At 38.8% G+C, this 21,311-nt stretch overlaps 3 protein-coding genes across 3 annotated transcripts; 1 reads left to right on the top strand and 2 right to left on the bottom strand.

The window, feature by feature from the left end:
- The first annotated feature begins 1,350 nt into the window (after positions 1-1,350).
- LOC142181683 (secreted RxLR effector protein 161-like) lies at positions 1,351-2,010 on the top strand. Its single transcript, XM_075255087.1, has one exon. It carries the CDS (start codon positions 1,351-1,353, stop codon positions 2,008-2,010), a length of 660 nt encoding a protein of 219 aa, XP_075111188.1.
- Positions 2,011-4,019: 2,009 nt separating this feature from the next.
- LOC107788456 (MATH domain and coiled-coil domain-containing protein At2g01790-like) lies at positions 4,020-7,357 on the bottom strand. The gene is made up of 6 exons (XM_075255086.1): positions 7,324-7,357; positions 5,822-5,951; positions 4,811-5,097; positions 4,481-4,754; positions 4,137-4,299; positions 4,020-4,040 (listed from the first exon to the last, which is right to left on the bottom strand). Exons 1-6 carry the CDS (start codon positions 7,355-7,357, stop codon positions 4,020-4,022), a joined length of 909 nt encoding a protein of 302 aa, XP_075111187.1.
- Positions 7,358-7,824: 467 nt separating this feature from the next.
- On the bottom strand, positions 7,825-11,431 carry LOC107788457 (elongation factor 1-gamma 2). Its single transcript, XM_016610135.2, has 7 exons — positions 11,305-11,431; positions 9,961-10,110; positions 9,806-9,866; positions 9,667-9,719; positions 9,484-9,585; positions 8,895-9,393; positions 7,825-8,492 (listed from the first exon to the last, which is right to left on the bottom strand). The coding sequence occupies exons 1-7, from the start codon at positions 11,311-11,313 to the stop codon at positions 8,113-8,115; spliced, it is 1,254 nt and encodes a 417-aa protein (XP_016465621.1). The 5' UTR covers positions 11,314-11,431; the 3' UTR covers positions 7,825-8,112.
- Between the last annotated feature and the right edge of the window lie 9,880 nt (positions 11,432-21,311).

Genomic DNA, 21,311 nt, shown 5'->3' with positions numbered 1-21,311 from the left:
GTCTTTTTGGGGACATGCCTTAGAAACGGCGAATTATGTTCTGAACTTAGTTCCTTCAAAGTCAGTACCCTTGACCCCTACAGAATTGTGGACTGGGCGCAAGCCTAGTCTGCGGCATATTCGAGTTTGGGGTTGTCCGGCACATGTGCTAAAGGGAAAAACGGATAAATTGGAGGCAAGAACGGATGTATGTGTGTTTATAGGTTATCCAAAAGGGACGAAAGGTGGTTTATTCTATTGTCCTAAAGAGAAAAAGGTAATTGTTAGCACAAATGCCAAGTTTCTAGAAGAGGACTATTTGATGAACCATGTTCCTAGAAGTAAACTCGTCTTACAGGAACTTAGCAAAGGAATGGAAACTCAATCATCTGAAAATCAAAACGACCATATCCAAACCCCAGAAGTCGATTTTGACATACCATTGCACTTTAGTAGTGGGAGAAATGTCAACTTAATGTCCCACAAGAACAAGTGCCCTCAGTCATACTACCACAAAGTAGTGGGAGTCATGTTGAGCAGACTGCACAATAGGAAGAAGTCATTGATATCCCTGAGGATAGCATGGAGACTCAGGTTCCTGATGATGTTGTGGTTCAACCACAAAATCAAAGTGATGTAGTTGCAACTGATGTAGTGCGTAGTCGTAGTGGGAGAGAAATAAGATAGCCAGTTCGTTATACGCTCTTGGGAGAATCATATGATAGGATCCCTGAGGAGCCTACCTCTGAACCTATCAATTACGACCAAGCACTACATGATAAGGATGCCGATAAGTAGGTTGCTTCTATGAAATCAGAGATGGAGTTTATGTACTCTAATCAGGTTTGGGATCTTGTAGAACCAACTGATGGGGTTAAACCCATTGGATGCAAGTGGATCTATAAGAAAAAGAGAGGTGTAGATGGAAAAGTACAAACTTTTAAAGCAAGGCTTGTAGCGAAAGGGTTTACTCAGAAAGAAGGGATCGACTATGAGGAAACCTTCTCGCCGGTAGCCATGCTTAAGTCTATAAGGATTCTCTTATCCATTGCTGCTCATTATGATTATGAGATTTGGCAAATGGATGTCAAGACAGCTTTCCTTAATGGAAGTCTTGATGAGTGCATCTATATGATGCAACCAGACGGTTTTATGGAAAGTGGCAAAGAGCACATGTTGTGTAAGCTTAAAAGGTCCATTTATGGAGTAAAACAGGCATCTAGGGCATGGAACACTTGTTTTGATAAGGCGATTAAAACTTTTGGTTTTGATCAGTGTCTTAACGAATCTTGTGTATACAAAAAGTGGGATGGGGACAAAGTGGCATTTTTGATCTTATATGTAGATGACATACTGCTCATATGAAATAATATGGGCATGTTGAATTCAGTTAAGCAGTGGTTGTCCACACATTTTGATATGAAAGATTTGGGAGAAGCGGCTCATATCCTTGGGATCAAACTATTGCGAGATCACAAGAAAAGGATATTAGGCTTGTCCCAAGGTCTTTATATTGATACAATACTCTCCAGGTTTAGCATGCATGATTCCAAGAAAGGATTTCTTCCTTTCAGACATGGAATTTCTCTATCTAAAGATCAGTCTCCTAAGACTGATGAAGAGATAGAAAAGATGAAAGCGGTCCCTTATGCATCAGCTGTGGGGAGCCTCATGTATGCTATGTTATGCACTAGGCCTGATATCTGCTTTGTCGTTGGCGTTGTTAGCAGATTTCAGTCTAATCCTGGGAAAGAGCATTGGACGACGGTTAAACATATAATCAAGTACCTGAAAAGGACTAGGGATTACATGTTGATCTACCATTCGGATGACCTGGTGCTTATTGGGTATACTGATTCAGATTTCCAATCAGACAGAGATTCTAGAAAGTCTACCTCAGGTAATGTGTTTACTCTTGGAGGTGGAGCCATAAGTTGGAGGAGTATCAAGAAAACTTGTGTTGCTGATTCCACCATGGAAGCCGAATATGTGGCAGCCTCAAAGAGGCAGTTTGGCTCAGTAACTTCCTGAGAGAGTTGGGTATGGTTCCCTCGATTCAAGCGCCAATTACGCTTTACTGTGATAATAGTGGTGCGGTTGCAAATTCAAAGGAGTCACGAAGCCATAAGAGGGCAAAGTATATTGAGCGTAAATATCATTTAATTCGTGATATTATGCAGAGAGGGGATGTAGTGGTCACCAAGATTGTGTCATAGAACTACTTGGCAAATCCGTTTACTAAGAGAAGGAATGGGTGTCAAAATTGTAGACGCATGGTTATTAGTCTAAGTGGGAGATTGTTAGAATATACTATAAGCCATGCGTATTGTTATAGTATTCTTTATGAACAATTATTTATTTACTTGTTTAAATTCAATAAAGTTTCATTTTAAATAGATCATGTGTTGGTTTGTGCGTCCATTGCTTACATAGTAGATGATTTAGTGTATAGAGTTTAGCTTATACACGGAAGATTAAATCATCAGTTCTTGTAAGACATAAAAGTTAATGTTCACAATCTAATGATGGAATTGGACAAATCATCGGAATGATTGTAGCACAAGATTAAATATAATTTATCTTGATTATGGGAATGGTTTAATTCCAACTTCTTGTGCTAGTACATTTTGTATGTATTGAACGGATCAAGTAGAGATGAGTATTTTATACTGACTTTATAAAATAATTTCTCTAGTCCATTTAATGTACTTATACTCTTAATCCTGATATAATTATTATTAGCTGTGTATGTCACTTGTTGTTTTGATTTATTGAAAGGCGAGATTCTTTCGCGAGTCAATAAGCCTGGTAAATTGGATAACAATGATATACATTGGCGAAGTAATAATTTGTTGATGGAATCCATGTCTTGATTTTGAGATTGATGATACTCCTTTATGAAAGCTTACAAGTTTTCATGTGTAAACCCGGCCGGTGGATTTTGTATCCGACACATGAAATAAGTTAAGTGTAAGTCTAAAGGAAATAATCAATAAATTAAATAGTCAGTAATTTAATTTGATTGATTAGTATCTGAATCTTAACATGGGGAGTTAAATAAGGTTTTATGGAAGAATTTCGAAATTGAACTAAGGAGTGCAATTACGAATTTTTAGTGGAATAATTCGTAATTTATTATGATGGAAATTAATTTTAGAATTTCGAAATTAATATCATAATAGGAAGCCTTGTTAATTAAATTCTGTGGTCCCTATTGTGCCTTAATAATAGAAAATAGTGGAAATTGTTACTTAGTGGGAGAAGGAAACCTAACAGGTTTTGAAAACGGTTTTGGCCTAAAAACGCATCTATATATATGGATATAAGGGCTGGACATTTGGGGTATGATTCCGACTGCGGTTTCTACTAGAATTTTGCCCACCCAAAATTCTCTATTTTCGGTTATTGTTTGGGTAACACAGTAGAAGACTGTGAAAATCTGCTGGTGTGCGGTATCAACTGAGGACCTGGAGAACGACATAGATTTGTTGTGTTTACGCTTCAAGAGGTAACCCTAAAATCTCCATACGTGCTAGTTGTTTAGATTACACGTGAATAAGATTCTGTTATTGCTTCCGCTGTGGTATATATTCCATCACGACCATGGTAATATTATCTCATATGGCATATTACTGCGGTAGATGCCACGTGGCGTGCCCCCTCATCATCAGTGGCGGAGCCAGAATTTTTATTAAGGGGTGTCAAAATATATAAAAGTAAACATACGAGAAAATTAAGGGAAGTCAATACATAGTATATATACATATAAAATTTTCTTTTTGAAATGGTGTGGTTTGACACCCATTCCTATAAGGTGGCTCTGCCACTGCTCATCACACCTATCCCATTTTACCCCTCCCCTAAATTCTTCTTCTTCCACCACCACCTCCCTCTTCCCCCAGCCATCGCCAACATCATCCCCTCCTTCACCACGCATCTATTCTTCCACCACTATTAAACACTAGTCATGACACCATTAAACCACCATTCTTTCACCAAAAAACTGATTCAATAATTTGATTTTATGAACTGCACTTAGCTCAGAAATAGATAGATATAACCTATAAGGAGGAAAAGTTGATCAAATGGATTTCATTCATATCAACGCAACTACTACTAAATGAATTTATATTAAGGAACAAAGAGAAAATACTAACCTTCGTCGTGATGTTCACCATTAATCTGGTCTTTGACAGAAAGGGTGTATTTTGCCTTAACCCTTTTCCGGCAACCAAATCCCTCAGCATCAACTGATGTAAGATAGATAGAGATTCTTTGGTCCTTTGACAACAAACACCGTTAGGATAAAGCAGAATTTTCCTGCATCCAGACATAAGAACGTCTATTTACTCAAACACCAAACTGAAATAGTTAAACAAAGAAGAAAATATATAACGTATATGAATACATCAATCAAGGGTGGATTCAGCCCTTCGGTACCAGGTTCAACTGAACCAATAGAATTTAAATCCTTAATCCGCCTCTGACATCAATGACATACCATTTGTAATCCCCAACAGTAAACTCTTTAGACAAACAAGACTCCCCTAATTTTGAAAACTCATAGATCTTCCATTCATGCTTATTAGTCTCGATGTCTTCCAACATCGACACACATTCACCAACTCCTTGGCTCTTGACGACGAATACCTCAGCTCCGATAATGATACTGTCATCGACAAGGTATCCATTGGACTGCTCTTTCAGTGCTTTGTGAGAGATAAGCTTGGAGAAACCCCATTTGCAATTGACCTTGTGAAATCGCCACACTTGACCTGAAGCAATAAATCATATATAATCATTCCTATACATTGCATCACAAAAATCTTACGTCCGAGTTCAGATGGAAAAATTTCGAACATAGAAGTTCCAGAGAATGCTCTATATCGATCAAAAGGAAAAGGAAAAAAAACGAATGTAAAGTAGAAGAAGGTAAGCCGATATGTATCACGTATAACAAGATAGTTGTCACAAAGTTGATTAAACAGAAAGAAGCTAAACACAGCATTAGCCTCCCAACCAGCAGGTAAGGAGCTGTCATTCGCAATGGCCAAGTAGACGGAGATGTAATCGTTTCCCTCTATGTTGTCATCCCCTTTGGGATAGATGATCAACTTCCTGCACCAAGTCCGGCAACAATTAATTTCCATAAATTCATATCATGGTACATGAAAACGACGACATTGTGGGAAATGCGACATCAAGATTGTGCACTAATCAAGTCTAACTTCTATTTTTAAATATAAAGCGCGTATTGAGTTGACTTGTAGTGGATCGAATAATAGTTATTCATTATTATACTCTTAACTGACAAATATAATCTTAACCTATGTTGATCGGACTCTCCTGGATGCCTGTCGGATCCTGCAAAATTAGCGTAATTTTGGAGGATCGCACAAGGGTGCGGCGTCATTTTGAAGAATCTGTACAACGTAGATCTTAACCTGATTTCTTAGATTCATGTCTAGAATTACATAACTATTTCTTCATATGATGAGAATTCCGCCAACCACACAATCAAATACACTACAAATGCAATATGAGTAATCTGTATGAGTAGCAACTAGTTTTAACTTTCAAGAATGATGCACTCCTGCGATTTGGATGCTAAGTATAATTCTTTAATTGATTCTCCATCGCGTATTTAGGAATAGTGCTGCAAGTATGTCTACAACTTTTTAAGTGAACTCATCAACAAGGGCGGACCAAGCTTAGAAGTTATGAGTTCACGTGAACCAGTAGCTTTTGTCCAGACCCTAGAAATTCACTAAAAATTCTTGTTCGGGAGAAATGCGAGGGAAATTCAAAAGAATCGAGAAAATAACAATGGATGTATCATTACCATTTATAGCCCCAGGCTTCAAATTCATTTGATTCATACATGTCAATATCATTCTCTGATAGTTTGTAAAAAGATTCAAACTTCATCAAGTAGTGTGATGGGGATGCATCCCTAATTTCCACTGTAACTTCTGCGCATTTTCAAAGATCAAAGAAAATCACAATCCAACATGAAAAACAAGAAACACATCTTCAATCCCCTCCCCCCCCACCACACACACAATATATATATAAGAAACTTTTCAATTTTAAAATATTACTTTTGGTTCTCCTGCTTGGAGATATAGCGCTCCCTAGCAAGGGTATTTCATTCTCAAAATTTGAACCCCAGAATTCATTAAAGATGGAGAGCAGAGGTGGAGCTAGGATTTTAACTTTATGGGTTCTGGATTTAATATACGACTTTAAGTGTTAGTTAAAGGGTTTTAAATTTAATATTTCTACATATTTGATGAATTTTAAGCACCAAATATGGCGTTTGAGCAAAAACTAATGGGCTCCCATAACTCATCAGTGTGTGTGTAAATTATCTTCCTCTTCACAAGGAATCAAAGCAATTTTTGGGAAACTTTGCCTTTATTATTAGGCACGTCACTCCTCTTATTTCTCCTTTATTTCCATAAAGCAATACTGCATGCTGGACAGCTTGAAGTCATTCCTCACGGTTTAAGATTAAACTACTCAATTTGCATGATTAATGCAGTACAAAAAAAAAAAAAAAAAAAAAATGGTGACAGTTAAATTCTGTAGCTAAAAAATTGGTGACGGACAAATTCTATAGCTATATATATACAGCTTGATTAGCGATATATTATCAAAAAATTGTTAGCTACAAGCAATTTAGCAACAGATTCGCGAGCTAATTTTTTTTTTTTTTTTTTTTGTAGTTATATCATGTTTTAGCATAAGTTCATCTTCTTTGTCTAATAAAATACGTGCAGCGTTCACCTGAAAAATAAAATAAAGAAAAATATGTGTTCAAAAAACACAACTTTAAGAATATTGTCGTGGATATCTTTTGCATGTAGGATAACTTGTGTGGTTGTGTTTATATCTTTTCCCGGCGAATCTTTATATTGGATCAGAATAGAAAGCAATGGAGATCAGTAAACAGTCAACGTAGCTGCTCAAAACTATCATAGGCTATTAATTTAATTAAAGAAGAAAAATATAAAAAAGGCAGTATAACTTCCCTTATATACTACTGTAATTAAATTGCCTCTGTTCTAAAACAATACTGCGCACACTAAAAGGTTAAAAAGCTTCACTATATAAGGAGAGTCCTACTTCACAGTTACCGTTTAGTCATAAATAAATGTATTTTACTATCTTCAAATACAATACGAACTCTATTACATTTATTACTTTGAACTTTGTAATCACCTATAATTCTACTTATTAATCCTTTTCTTATTTGTATTATATAACATAACTATAATATATTCATATTAGTTTTTTCCTAATAGTACTTAGGAATTTTAAATCAGTTAGAACTTTGCTTACTGTGAGAACTCACTATTGCCCCAGTTTTCTCCATAGCACAAACTGAGCTATCTTCATTGCAGAATTGAATTTATCCTTCATTTTACTCGAATATATTGCCTAAGAATTATATGATTCTCTTTTTTTCTCCAGTTAAATATATTTTTCACCCATGTATAATACGGATTTTCACCCATGTATACTATGGAAGAAGAGCCGTGATGTAACTGGTAAAGTTGTTACCATGTGACCAGGAGGTCACGGATTCGAGCCGTGGAAGTAGCCTCTTGCAAAAATACAAGGTAAGGTTACATACAATAGACCATTGTGGTACGGCCCTTTCCCAAACCCCGCGCATAAATGCACCAGGCTACCCTACCATGTATAATATGATACACCTATATCTTACGACAGTACCACTAGACCAAAGGCAGAGAGTCTTTAATGCCTAATGATTATGCTTCTATTGCAAACACAAAAATCAAGAAAAATTAATCCACCTTATACAAGTTAACATGCAAGTTGCAAAAGGTGATTCATGTGAATGAAGCACTGCCAAAACTGCTTTACTTGGAAAAGGATAAACAACTCAATCAAAAATATATCCCAGTTCTCTTTGTCAAACCGATAATTTAGAAAACATACTACTACAAAGACAAGAAAACCTCTTAAGACAACATATGTTTTAACCTTTCTCAAAAAAGACAAGATAAGTTTTCAAAACAAGAATCTAAGTAAATTTGGGAGGACAAAACCAAGGTAAACTACAACCTCAGGGGAAAGGAACCATCGCCGAATGCAACAAAATGTTTACTTGAAGCACTTAGCATCCAACAGAGACTCTCCCTCAAAGGGCTCGTAATCCTCAATCATTTGGTTGACACGCTCCTTCTGTGCTTCATCGTTGATGTCTACTTCCTTCCATTCATAGAGCTCCATGTCATAGCATTCATCCATAACAAACTTGGGAATTTCTTTTCCACGGAAAAGCCACAAGCCCTTCACCTTATATGGGGCCTCAGAACCAATTACCAACATCTTACCAAAAGCATACTTGCGTGCCAGATCCATTCTCTGCAGAAAACCACCAACCTTGTTCAAGGTTACAAAGGAAACAGTGTTCTCATCCTGGTACTTGTAATCACAGAACCAGAGAGAATATCCTTCGGGATCATACATGTCCCAGAAACCTGCAAAACAAGAACAGTACGGGGTAAGATTCTCACAAGGAACCAGTTCAAATGTTTTCTTAAAGAAGTGGAAAATTTCCTCTTCTATTGCTAGATTTCCAAATTCTCCACCTATACTTGAAACTAAAAATGGTCAGAAGATAAAATTTTCTGTAAAGATTAGTGATTAATCAGATACAGCAGATCATAAATTGATCATTCAAACGAGAGATTCAACAATGAAAAAAGGAACAACTCTCGGGGACCTTCCTCTCCTTGAACAAATTATAGGTTACTTTTTAAGAAAAACTAAACATGCACTGATTGGAGAAAGCAAATATCTTTAAATAACTAACACTGAGAAATCTCACTAAGCTTTTGATAAGAAAGATAGGTAACAAAACAGAAAAAACTAAAATATACCTTTAATGGCAACCTCGCGGAAGTTGGTCTTGGTGTTGGAGTAAAGCCTCTTCCACTCATCCAGAATCATCTTACTTGGAGGCAATAGATCAAGAGGATTCTTTGCCTTAGGCTTGGGTGCCTCTTCCTCCTCTTCAAACTTTGGTTCTTCCTTCTTAACCTCTTTCTTTGGCTCCTCCTTTGCTTTGGGTTTTGAAGGTTCCTTCGCCGGTGCAGGCTTCTTGGATGGGGGCGCTGGGATAGATTCAGCTTGTTTCACCTCACCCAATATCTTGCAGAAATTTGGCTGATTAACCACAGTCCAGAAGTATCTCTCTACATGTGGGAATTCCTTGGTAAAGCTTTTAGTCATTATCATACCAAAACCAATACTCAAGTTGCAGCCCATTATAATGTCGGCCAATGTGATTGACTCTCCAACCAAGTACGTGTTAGATGCAAGATGGGTGTTCAAAGCATCAAGAGCTCTCTTTAATGCAGCTACTGCAGCTTCCTCAGCCTTTTTGCAAAACAAGAAGATTTTCAGTTGATTTACCTTTTCTATTGTTTCAGAATAATTTTATTAAATAGTGCACAGTACGAGACATACTGGAGGAATGTATGGACCATAGCCAAGGCGTGGGTACAGCCATCGCGCAATGTTTGCATCAATTTCAGTGGCAGAAAAATCATTCCATTGCTCGATTTGAGCCTATCAAGAAGAAAGTGAACATAAATTGAGGAATAAGAATTTCACAAAGGAAAAATGTAACTAAGAAACCAAAATACATACATATTGGATCAACGAAGAGCCAAAGAGAGGATTGTCAGGCTTCAATTTAGTTACTGCATGAATTAAAGGAGGTCAATGTCAGACTTATTTCTGTTATATGATCATAAGTCAAATAAAAGAAAATGAGAAATAGCCTCACCATAGCGTGCAATAGCATTGCTCTCGAAAACAGGGCCATCAGGTGTTTCAAGCACAGGAACCTACAGGTCAAAAAGCACACACCAACCAAGATTAGCAAAACCTTGTCTGAAGTACATGAGAAAGTATATAGGGTTCTGTAGAATAATAACATACCTTCCCAATTGGATTCATCTTGATAAACTCAGGTGTCTTGTTTGATACACCCATCTCGAAATTCTTTGCAAGTTCAACCTTTACACCTGTGTACTCAGCAGCAATGAGTGCCTTTGAGGCATTTTTGTTGTTATTTGTCGAGTGCAAAACCTGCAACATATATAATGAAGAAAATTTAAATGCGAGGATATTGTCAAGAAATTTCATCCCCAAGAAGAACAGAATACAATTGGACATATCATCTGCACTTGTTCTTAAGAGAGTTCTGCTACTGAAAAAGTAGCTAAGGAAAAGCTTCTAGCATTCATGTATAATGTCCCATTTTAATCAATCGGAACACCATTATTGTTGTAAGAAAAAAAATAACGCAGAACCTCAATTCTCAGCTAACAATCCAAATAGATTTGCGTCCTCTGATGTTTTCTCCACTCCAACAGATTCAATAAAGGCACAATATATCTATATCATCAAGTTAAACACCTCAAAAATCCTAAAAACTTTCAAGATGCCACATTCTTTATAATAAAAAATAATAATTTGAATGCCATTTGACTCGGCGCATACAGAACCTGGTCTTCTTTGTAAGGTGTCTTTCTCAAGGGAAAAGAGATGCTTATAGGACAGAGCAACTAAAAACAAAGGCTCATACTAAGAATGTGAAGCCCCTTCTCTCTAAATAGAAAAAAGATTCACCCCACTCAAGGCAAGGCACTGAAGGGTGTTGCCTAGTGGTCAATGAAGCGGGAGGAAAACCATGAGTTCACATGTTCAAACGACAGCAGAGGCCAAAAAAACAAGAACTACGTGTCTGCTTAATTCTTGGTGGGCAAAGTTACCGGTACTTGTGATAGTGCGACGTAATAAGTAATCAGTGGAATTGTCAAGGTGCGTGCAAGAGGGTCAAATGCTATCTAGAAAAGGAGAAAAAAAGGACTTCACAGTTCAGCCAATACAGTGATACGCACTCTACTTAATTGAGTGATTCATACATGCAAAAAACTTTAGGAGAAGACAATTTCAAATAGCCAATAGGCATAGGCAGATGGAAAATTCAGCAAATAATTAACCTTCACTTAGATATTATAATTATAAAATTCATATTACACTCAAAAAAAATCCAAATAAAACTATTAAAGACACCAAGATGAAGAACTTAGCAAAATAAAGTACATTAATAATTCAATAAACACTACAAACCCCACAACCAAAAGAACATGAGATATACTAACAGGTTGAAAAACCAGTAGTAAAGATTAAATCTTTAGCTATAAATCATAAAGAATTGAAAACTCAGATCTATTTTTTTAACATCAAAAGGAAGGAATGAAGATCTAAGAAACATACCAGAGCCATGGCTGCACAGTTGAAACTTGCTCACCCCTTTACACCCCAAATTAAGCAAAGAGAGGCAGAAAGAGAAAAAAAGAGGTTTTAGGGTTTCGCAGTGATGTGTCTATATATGTAGTGGCTCTAGGGGCACGTGAACAAGGACAATTTTGGAATATACGGAAGTTTTTTTTTTTTAGGCACACTCTTAATTATTCTGTTTTGTTATTCCGGCCCCGATGCTTTATAAAGTTTTATTCAAACACTCATAGTTATTTAAACATATTACTTTAAACCACTCTTATCATATATGTGTCAACTTCAAGACCGAGTTAGACAAAATGCGTAAACTTCACGCGTATAATGAGCAAACATAAAAAAGTTAGACTAAAAATTATTAAAAGAAAAAGAAAAAATAAAAGGAAAAAGTAAAAGACAAAATAAATAATATAATAAAAAACAAAATATGAGCCTATTCGGATTTGCTTAAAAAAATGGTTTTTCAGCAGAAATAATTTTTAAGCCTGTGAGCACGTGATTTTTGTTTCGCGCGACAATCGCTCCAAAAGAAATAAAAAATGTGACAAATGGTCCTGCTGTACAAGTTTTGGATTTTGTGTGGCATATTCGTTAGTTATCTGTAATCCCGTCCGTGTTTATTTTATTCAATAAAAAAATAAATAAAAAAAATGTGCATCTTTCATTTTTATTTCTGTCATTAAGTGATGTTAGTATAATTAATGTCAATTGTATGTAAAATGTTGTTTATGGTTTTATATGGTATTATTTGATAAATTAATTCAAAAAAAATAAAAAATAAAAAAATAATAATAATAAAAGAGAAGAAAGAATTCTCGGACTTGGGCCAGTCCAATTTTAAACAAATTGGCCCAAACAACTCAGCCCAAAACCCGTGCTTGCCCCGGTCCAGACCAGCCTACTTCAAGAACGTCCAAATGACGTCGTTTTAATCTAGTCTGATCTGGGCCGTTGATCTCAGATTGATCAACGGCCAAGATCACTTCCCTATAACCCACTGATGAACCCGACCCATTCCACCCGGACCGACCCAACCCCCTCTAGTTTTGAAACGACACCGTTTCCTATTAGTTGAAGGATCCTGGCCCTTCATCGTGTCTCATCCGAGGGCCAGGATCCGTTCATCCACTCCATATATAAGCTCCCACTCGTACCCTGCCCCCTATCCAATACCCCAGCTTTCATCATCTTCACAAGAACCCCGGAACCCTAGAGCCGCCCCCATCTCCCTTCACCAGAAACCCGGCGGCATGAACGCCGGTGACCTCCACCTGAACACCATAGAACCCCCTCACCACCCTGAACATTGATCTGTTGGCCGTTTAGTTCGAATCATCCCCTAGGTTCTCGAATCTTCATTTGAAGATTCGAGCAAAACTAGATCTACACCGATGCACCCCAGTTTCATACCAGATAGTCCCCGGACCCCCCTCGTGACCAAACCATGCTTGGTTTGGTCCGAATCTAACCAAGAAAGCCCAAAACCCAAATCTGCCCTCTAGAACCCTAGGTTTCCTCGTGCCTGTTCCGTGCCTGTTCAAACCAAGAAATTGGGGTCTAATGGACCTTAATCGAAGTGTTTCTCATTTGAGAAACACTTCGATTAAAGTCCGTTCAACCCTGAGAAGGGTCTGTTCGAATCCAAGCTAAGACTTTTGATTTTTCGGGATTTTAGGTGAGTTTTTGTTTTCCTTTTTCTTTATTTTTAGTCCATGTGTTGTTTAAAGGGCTGTTCATGTTTTGTGTAATTTGTGTTTTGAATTTTACCAAATGTATCCTGTCCACCTTTCCTGAACCTATGTGTTTGATTAAAGGCCTTCTTCTATTCACTGATAATATGTATGTATGTATGTGCTGTGCAATTAGCTGAATTTCAAATTTGACTGATTAACTGATTCCTCGAGTACAATTCTGCTGGGTCAGTATGACTCGAGTCATGTGTTCGATACTATTAGACATCTGATTTTGGCTACGATTGTACATGTTATGATTAATATAGTCGAGTCGACATGTGTCGTCAATTAGTTTCAGCTGTCTGATCAATAACAAATTGACCTGCTTCTGTTAAGCATTGCCTGAATCTATTAGAAATTGAGTGTAGCTGCTTATAATTGTCAATTTGGATCAGAAATAAAAGGGTCAGATTGTTAGTTACAGTCTGAATTGGAGGGCATGGGCATTGGGGCACAATATGTGCACAAAAGCCCCTTTTTTGATTAAAATAGTTTGACAGCATATGCTGTCAGACTACATTCTGCTGCCCATACTCTACTTTAGTTTCAGAAATGATAAACATTACTCAAAAGTAAGTCTGCCAGGGAATATCATGGGGTTTATTTATACTTAATTAGCTAAGTGGAATCTGAAAATAGGAGAGCACATGGGAGGGGTGTGCTGATTGTCTAACGGGCTGTTAAAGGGTTGAATTTAGGCTATAAAAGAGGGGACACACATAAAACTCAGAGGAGATTGGATAATATATAGACATTAATACATCTGATATTAGGGAGGGAGAACTCAGACTGAATTTTGGGGAACTGGATGTTCTGGAAAAACAGTAAAAATTGGAAAAGGTTTCTTTCTGATAACTCAAGTATAATCTCAAAACTGTAGACAGATATTGGATTTTGAAAAGAAAGGAAATAGGGAGAGGGATACACAGAAAGCAGAAACTGCTTTCTTTTTCTTGCTGTTTGTTCGATTCCTAGTTTGTTGAACCTGTTTAGTCAATTCTGTTTTCTTTTAAGTATCAGCTGAGTTTATTGGTTGGTTTGCATTGGTTGATTCTCTTGGAATTGGTTTGTCTGAGTCCTGATCCTGCTCCCCTGTTTATTGCTGTCATTTTGCTGCCTCTTCCCTTGTCTATAATTGCATCTTGCATTGGAATTGGTCCTGTTGTTGTTCATCTGTTACTGTCGCTGTTTCGTTTACATTGCTGCTCAACTGACTCCCCTACTTATTTCATTGTAAGCATCTCCTCAGGTACACACTTCGAATCTGTCTGATGTAACTGATGTCGCAATGAAAGTTGAATCGAAAGATCTGAAGAATTTTCAATCATCTATTGCCTTACTTATAGCTTTGCGAATATTGTTAAGTTATATAAATCCTTTAATTTGTAGCCTAATAGAGAATACATTAGTAAGTTTGTACTTAATTAATGTTTATGTTGATTTGAAACTGTGGTATTTGATTCGTTTAGTAGCATACAGGATGTAAATATAACTCATGGAATGTGAACTATTTAGTGCGATTGTTAAAATTAAATTCACTCTTTCAGCATGCTTTGAATAAGTAGGGGCAAATGGCTGTTAAATCTAGCCAAATATAATACAATTTTGAATCACCCAGTTTTGATTTCTTTAGGCAGTTTATAGGACTAGTTTTGAATATTATCGGTAACATTCTTTAATAAGGAATTCTATTAACCCTGTTTAAGCAAGTTAATCTAAATTCGACTTAAAGATGTTTGTTCGGATTAAGTGTTGTATTTCGTTAGCTCGTATGTGATTTCTTTGTCAAATTAAAGCATTTTTCCATTGAAGTATAATGTTTTCTCAACTTTGTAAATAATTAATCATAAGAATCCGGATTAGGCCAAAGCATATAATTAAATTAGCATGTACCTTTTTCTTCTAGTTTTAGAGACAAACGCATTAGAAATGTAGCCACTTTAGGATATCCTTTCTAAAATAGAGACGAGCCTCGCCAAATAAAAACGTAAAATTGCGGGGCCCTCAATAACTAGCCATAATAAATACTTAGAATTCAGGACAGGCCGGTTAGTGAATTTCATGGCCTTCTCAAAAAAAAAATAATAACGCGTTAGACTCTTTAGGCGCGGGTTAATTAAACTATATTCTTAAACTCGGGTGCACATTGATGTGACCCGAATCCAAATCTCAACAGAGTCGAAATGTATTGATAACTACGGGTGCATTGATTGTGACGTGGTTCGAGATGCATTTTCACGACGTTGCAATTCTATAAAAATAAATGATAATAATAATAAAAGCGGTTTAAACTTAATAAAAGCACATAAGTCACGACATGTATTTAAATCAGATATTTAGCCATTATAACAATTTAAGCGACCGTGCTAGAACCACGGGATTCGAGGGTGCCTAACACCTTCCTTCGGGTCAACAGAATTCCTTACTTAGAATTTCTGGTTCGCAGACTTCATTTGGAAAAGTCGAAAATTTCCTCGATTTGGGATTCAAGATAAACCGGTGACTTGGGACACCAAAAACCTAACCTTTCCCAAGTGGCGACTCTGAATTAAATAAATAATCTCATTTCGAATATTGTCATTTAAATTGGAAAAACTCCCTCGCGCATTCTACCCTTCGGGGGCGGGCGCGCAAAAAGGAGGTGTGACAGCTCTGGCGACTCTGCTGGGGATTCGAACCCAGAACCACTGGTTCAGGGTTCAAGAATTCGAGCTTAGAATAATTGTTATATTTGGCTTTATTATCTGATATTTATTACATGTTTTGACATAACATGCTAAATGTTGTCTTTTACCGCTTTGATATTATCTGAACTGTATATAAACTGTGCCGAAATCCTTCTCTCTTCACCTCCGGGGAGAAGCTCGCTGGTCGAGGCTCCCTATTCTGTTAGTGTCGATACCTGCAATAAGAAAGAGGACGGATAAGTTACGAAGCCGGACGGCCTTTTGGTTCCCGGTAAGTTGCCCCTCCTCGACCCGAGTTGTCCGCTCGGGTACACAGTCTAGAACATCTACCCAGGTTATAAACTTAGTATAATGAAACCTCATGCCTGATCCCTAGTAGGAACGCTTATCTGCATCATGTTGCATTTGACATAGGGGACTCAACACAGGGGTTGGGTCCGTCTAGGACAGGCAACCTGGAATGAAAAGATCATCCTTCTGCATCCCGTTTGTTGTGCGCATCTATTTGCTTCGGATCTGCATGTTGACCGGTTTCCGAAAAATTTCCAAAAAAAAAAGAAGAAAATAGCAGGGTAGGGAGATAATTACTTATTCTTTTGAAAAAAACCATGTCCGAGTAATGTCAAACCTAACCGGAATTTTCTAAAATATAAAAAAAAATGAAAAAAAAAAGAGTTTGTCTCTCAGTTTGACTATTCCTTTTAATCACTTTCAAAATCCAAAAAATATATAGATAATAAATAAAAAAAATTATTGTTTCATTTGTAGCACCTCTTTAAAAGATTTTCGAAATTTCAAAAAAAAGAGGAAGTTTAAAATGTGTAAATATTTCCTCGGTCTCTTTTCAAGAATAAATAATAAAATGAAAAAATATAAAAAAAATAATATAGCAAAATTTCAAAAAAGGGGGTTATTCTTCTTTTCTTTAGAGGATTTTATTTTTTGTTTCCCCTATTTTGATCCGACCGAACTACGCCGGTTTGATTCTCGCACGGGGTGAGATACGTAGGCAACCCTCGTCGGGTCCAACCTCCCGTTTTTGCAAAAAAAAAAAAAGAGAATCTAGATAATTTTAATTTTTGAGTCTAATAAACTTTATCACCCTAAATAAATGTGCAGGATGAGCACGATACAAAACGAACCGTTTTCAATAATGACCAAGATCCCTTTTGAGTTGCGATTATGGTGGAACGACTTAGGCAAGGAGGGACAAGGCAAAGTAAGGAAATATCTGAAAAATCTCCCGGATTTACTAGACATTCAACCTCGGGGCGATATTATCAGGTCATTGGTCACTTACTGGGATTCGGCGCACAATGTATTTCATTTTTCAGACTTCGAACTCACCCCGACGTTGGAGGAAATAGCGGGATACATTGGGGGTGATGAAGCTCCATTAAGGTTCAAATACTTGATTGCACCTAGGGCCGTCACGGTACACCGGTTTCTATATTTTCTGAAAATACCCCGAACATTTCACCATCCAGATCTTGCCAAAGGTTTCTGCAGTCTCCATCTCATGTATGCTAGATATGGTCATGAGGGCGGGTTCAATAAGCCGGATTTCAAACTGTGTAGTAAAGGCAACCGACAAAAGTGGGACGAACACAGGCAGTTAGCTTTTATGACAGCCTTCTTAGGTCTTATAGTGTTCCCAAGGAAGGACGGCAACATCGATCTAAAAGTAGCTGGGGTCGTCAGTACTTTGCTCACCCAAGATAAAAGTACTCTGGCACCTATGATTATGGCTGACATTTTCCGGGCTCTCACTGCTTGTCGAGCCAGGGGCGACTTTTTCGAAGGATGTAACCTACTGTTGCAAATATGGATGACCGATCACTTATGCCACCGCTCTCCGCTCTTGGGCTACGATTCGCCCGAGAAGACTTGTATTGGAGAATTCTACACTAGAGTCAAAAGTTTCAATCTACCTGAAGGCGTCACATCATGGACCTCATTTTTCCGAACTCTCACTGCTAGCCAAATCCAGTGGACGCTCGGATGGTCGCCTATTGAGGAAATCATATACATGCCAGCAACCAGGCCCCACTTTCTGTTGATGGGACTTAAAAGCATCCAACCCTACGCACCATATCGGGTTTTGAGGCAACTTGGGAGGTATCAAGTGGTGCCGAAAGATGAAGATCTGAGTACCCAAGTGATTGAGATCAGTCCAGACGGTCGTTTTCCCGAAGAAGAAGTTCGCCAAATCTGGAGTGAGTGCCAACATCTGACGGCAAGCACTTGTGTAATGGATATAGCAAAAGGGGAAGTTGCCCCAGGATATCACGCTTGGTTCAGGGGCGACCTGTCTTGTGAAAGACCGGCTAAGAGACCGCATCTCAAAGATTTTGTGGAATCGTCCCAAGGGCAATGGAACTGGTTAGCAAAAGAAAAGGGGTATCGGGCCGAGATCGGTGATTTGAAGCTACAAATTGACAGTCTGAAATTCAATAACAACATACAAATCGCGGCGGATCAAAGCGAAAAGAATAAATTGGTCCGAGAGAATGAAGAACTTAAGGCTCAAATCCAAAAATTGAGATTGTCTCTTGATGAACAGCCCAGAAGTCGATCAGACCAACAGTTGATTAAGGGTTTGAGAAGAGAAGTCGCGGAATGGCGAGATGGTTTAGAAGAATCGGGAAAGATTATGGCGAAGCTCAAGGCGCAGTGGGGAGTAAAAGTAGAGAAGCATCGCCGATACTTGAACCAATCGAAACGCGACCACGAGAAAACTGTTGCCAGAATGAAGAGAGAGATGGCTATACTTGAGATCAAAGCAGCTGATCAGGCCAAGAATTTCCAAATTGAGAGCAGATACTGGTACGACTCATTAGCCCAGATGGAGTTAGAAGTACGGCGACTGAAGAATCAGCATATACAGGATTCTCAGGTACTCAAGATATGTAGCGATCAGATAAAACGCCTACTCATAGAGAAGAAGCAAACTAGAGATAGAATCAAGGCCATTGCCCATGCCATCACCAGACGATGTCTACGATGTGAGAACATGACCAGCGTTACCGTCCTCTTGGTAGTGATGAGTTATGTCAAGCAGACCATGCATGAGCTGGAGCAGCTCGAGAGGGATCTCACACCTAGGACCGCGGCAAGGCTGAACGATGCCCCACGGACACCAATTTTCAAAACCATAATGTACTCATAAGTCAAGTCTGTATCTTAGCATCTTCTGCCTGTTGTTCCCATCAGGGTGATTTTTAGTCTATTTTGAGTCCAGGTTTATTTTTAAAGTTTGCTCCTTCTTTCGCAAAATGTAGTTTGTAATAGACCGCTTCAACAATAAAAAAGTTGCTTCTTTTATGCTCATTTGTGTTTTCGAACTACGTAATAATCTGATTCACGTAGGCATCATGATACGTAGGCAATCCTCATCGGATCCAGTCGCATTTCTTTTACTGCAAAATAAAAAAAAAACATAAAAGAAAAACAAAAAAAAAAGGGAAAAAATAATAAGAGGAAAAAATGCCGGAATGACGCATGCTTTCGTCGCAAACATGTAGAATTCACTTAACTGTATAGGTGCATCATGCTCAACGTGAGGTTGCCTATCTGTTATTTTGTTTCAAATTAACCGTGCGTTTGTCGTTGAGTACTTCCAGGTTTTTGGAAAGACGGTTGGTTTGGTGAAAGTCTGGCCTCACACTCATACTTCACGAGGTCAAAGAGAAGTGTTCAACTACATGTTGTCAAGACCGGAAGCAGTACTCACACTTACTTCACCAGGTCAAAAGGAAGTGCGGAAATGTCTTCAGAAATCCCGTTGCAAACAATCCCTGTTTCCGAGGAAAGCTCGATTTCAGCCGTCCTCACACCTGAATCCGCAACTGCGGAGGAAAATAGAATCCTACGGCTCCACATGTTGGAAATGCTGGACGACTGGAATAATGGAAAAGAGCCGCCAAGCATCATCCCCAGATTCCCTGAGTTATTCTCCAGGTCAAGCGGGACTTCTAATGTCCCCATAAATTATCCTGCCACCCCATTCGGGTACCCAGCCACTTCAGCCTTCTCTGCTGGATCGCCTTCTGAGCCTCATCCCCGAATGTCAGCCACTGATGCAAGCATGAACATCTTTACTGCACCGCTCTGCCCGATTACAGCACAACCTGCTACGTACAAGCCAAGCTTTGACTCATCTTCTTTTACATTCCAAGCACCCTCGTTCTCAATGGAACCAACTAGGTTCGCTACCAGCGCTAATCCTCCACCGCCTCAGTGCGAGCTCGCACCCGGGCAGGATCAGACCCCCAGAATTGCGGAACAAAATGAGATAGCCAAAAGAATGAGAAGCCTTGAACAGAGTTTGAAGAATATGCAAGGTTTGAGCGGACAGAAGAGTGTCTCTTATGCCGACCTATGCATGTTCCCTCACGTGAACCTGCCAGCAGGTTTCAAGACCCCAAAGTTTGAGAAATACGATGGACACGGCGACCCCATTGCACATCTTAAAAAATATTGCAACCAATTGCGGGGAGCCGGCGGAAAAGAAGAACTGCTAATGGCATATTTTGGGGAAAGTCTAGTAGGGATAGCCTCGGAATGGTATATGGACCAGGAAATGTCCCGATGGCATATATGGGATGATCTCGCCAGAGATTTTGTGAAACAATTCCAGTATAACATCGACATTGCACCAGACCGAAATTCTCTGTCGAATTTGAAGAAGAAACCTTCAGAAAGCTTCAGAGAATATGCTATTAAGTGGCGTGAGCAGGCGTCGAGGGTAAAGCCTCCCATGGATGAAGTGGAAATGGTCACTACCTTTCTCCAGGCTCAAGAGTCTGACTATTTCCAAAACATGATGTCAGCCATGGGAAAGCCATTTGCAGAAGCAATCAAGATTGGAGAGATGGTGGAGAATGGTCTGAAAACAGGTAGGATTCTGAGTCAAGCAGCCATAAGAGCGACCTCCCAAGCCGTCCAAAGCGGGTCCGGAGGAATGGCAAGAGGGAAGAAAAAGGAAGAAACGACCATGGCAGCCTCGGAAGCAAGGGAATATCGTCATCCCAGGCCCCGTTTTCCGGAAAGAACCCCACAACACTACTACCCCCACTCAAATCTGGCATATGCTCATCAACCCTATATGGTCATGAATGCCCAGCCTTATGCCCATCCGCCGCAACAAGCCAACCGAGGCCCAGCTCCACCTCCCAGAAATCAGCCTCCTTACCGCAACCACTATAACCCACAATCCCCGCAAAATAACTTTCGCCCTCAGGAGCCACCTCGAAGGTGGAATTTCACGCCCATCGGTGAACCATACTCTACTTTGTTCCCGAAGCTAGTCCAGTTGGGTTTCTTGCAACCAATCCCTCAAACAAGGCAAAACCCGACGTCACCTTCTTACAAAGCTGGAGTCAGATGCGCCTATCATTCAGGGGCCGAGGGACATGATACAAATGACTGCTGGTCGTTGAAAAGAGTGGTCGAGAATTTGATAGAGCAAGGGAAAATAGTGCTAAGGGACGAGGAGACCCCAAATGTGACTAACAATCCATTGCCTGCTCACAATAACGGGCCGCTGATCGGTATGATTTGCGAA

This window comes from Nicotiana tabacum, chromosome 6 (assembly GCF_000715075.1).
Source record: "Nicotiana tabacum cultivar K326 chromosome 6, ASM71507v2, whole genome shotgun sequence".
NCBI lineage: Eukaryota > Viridiplantae > Streptophyta > Magnoliopsida > Solanales > Solanaceae > Nicotiana > Nicotiana tabacum.
This window is presented reverse-complemented; position numbering and strand designations above follow the sequence as displayed.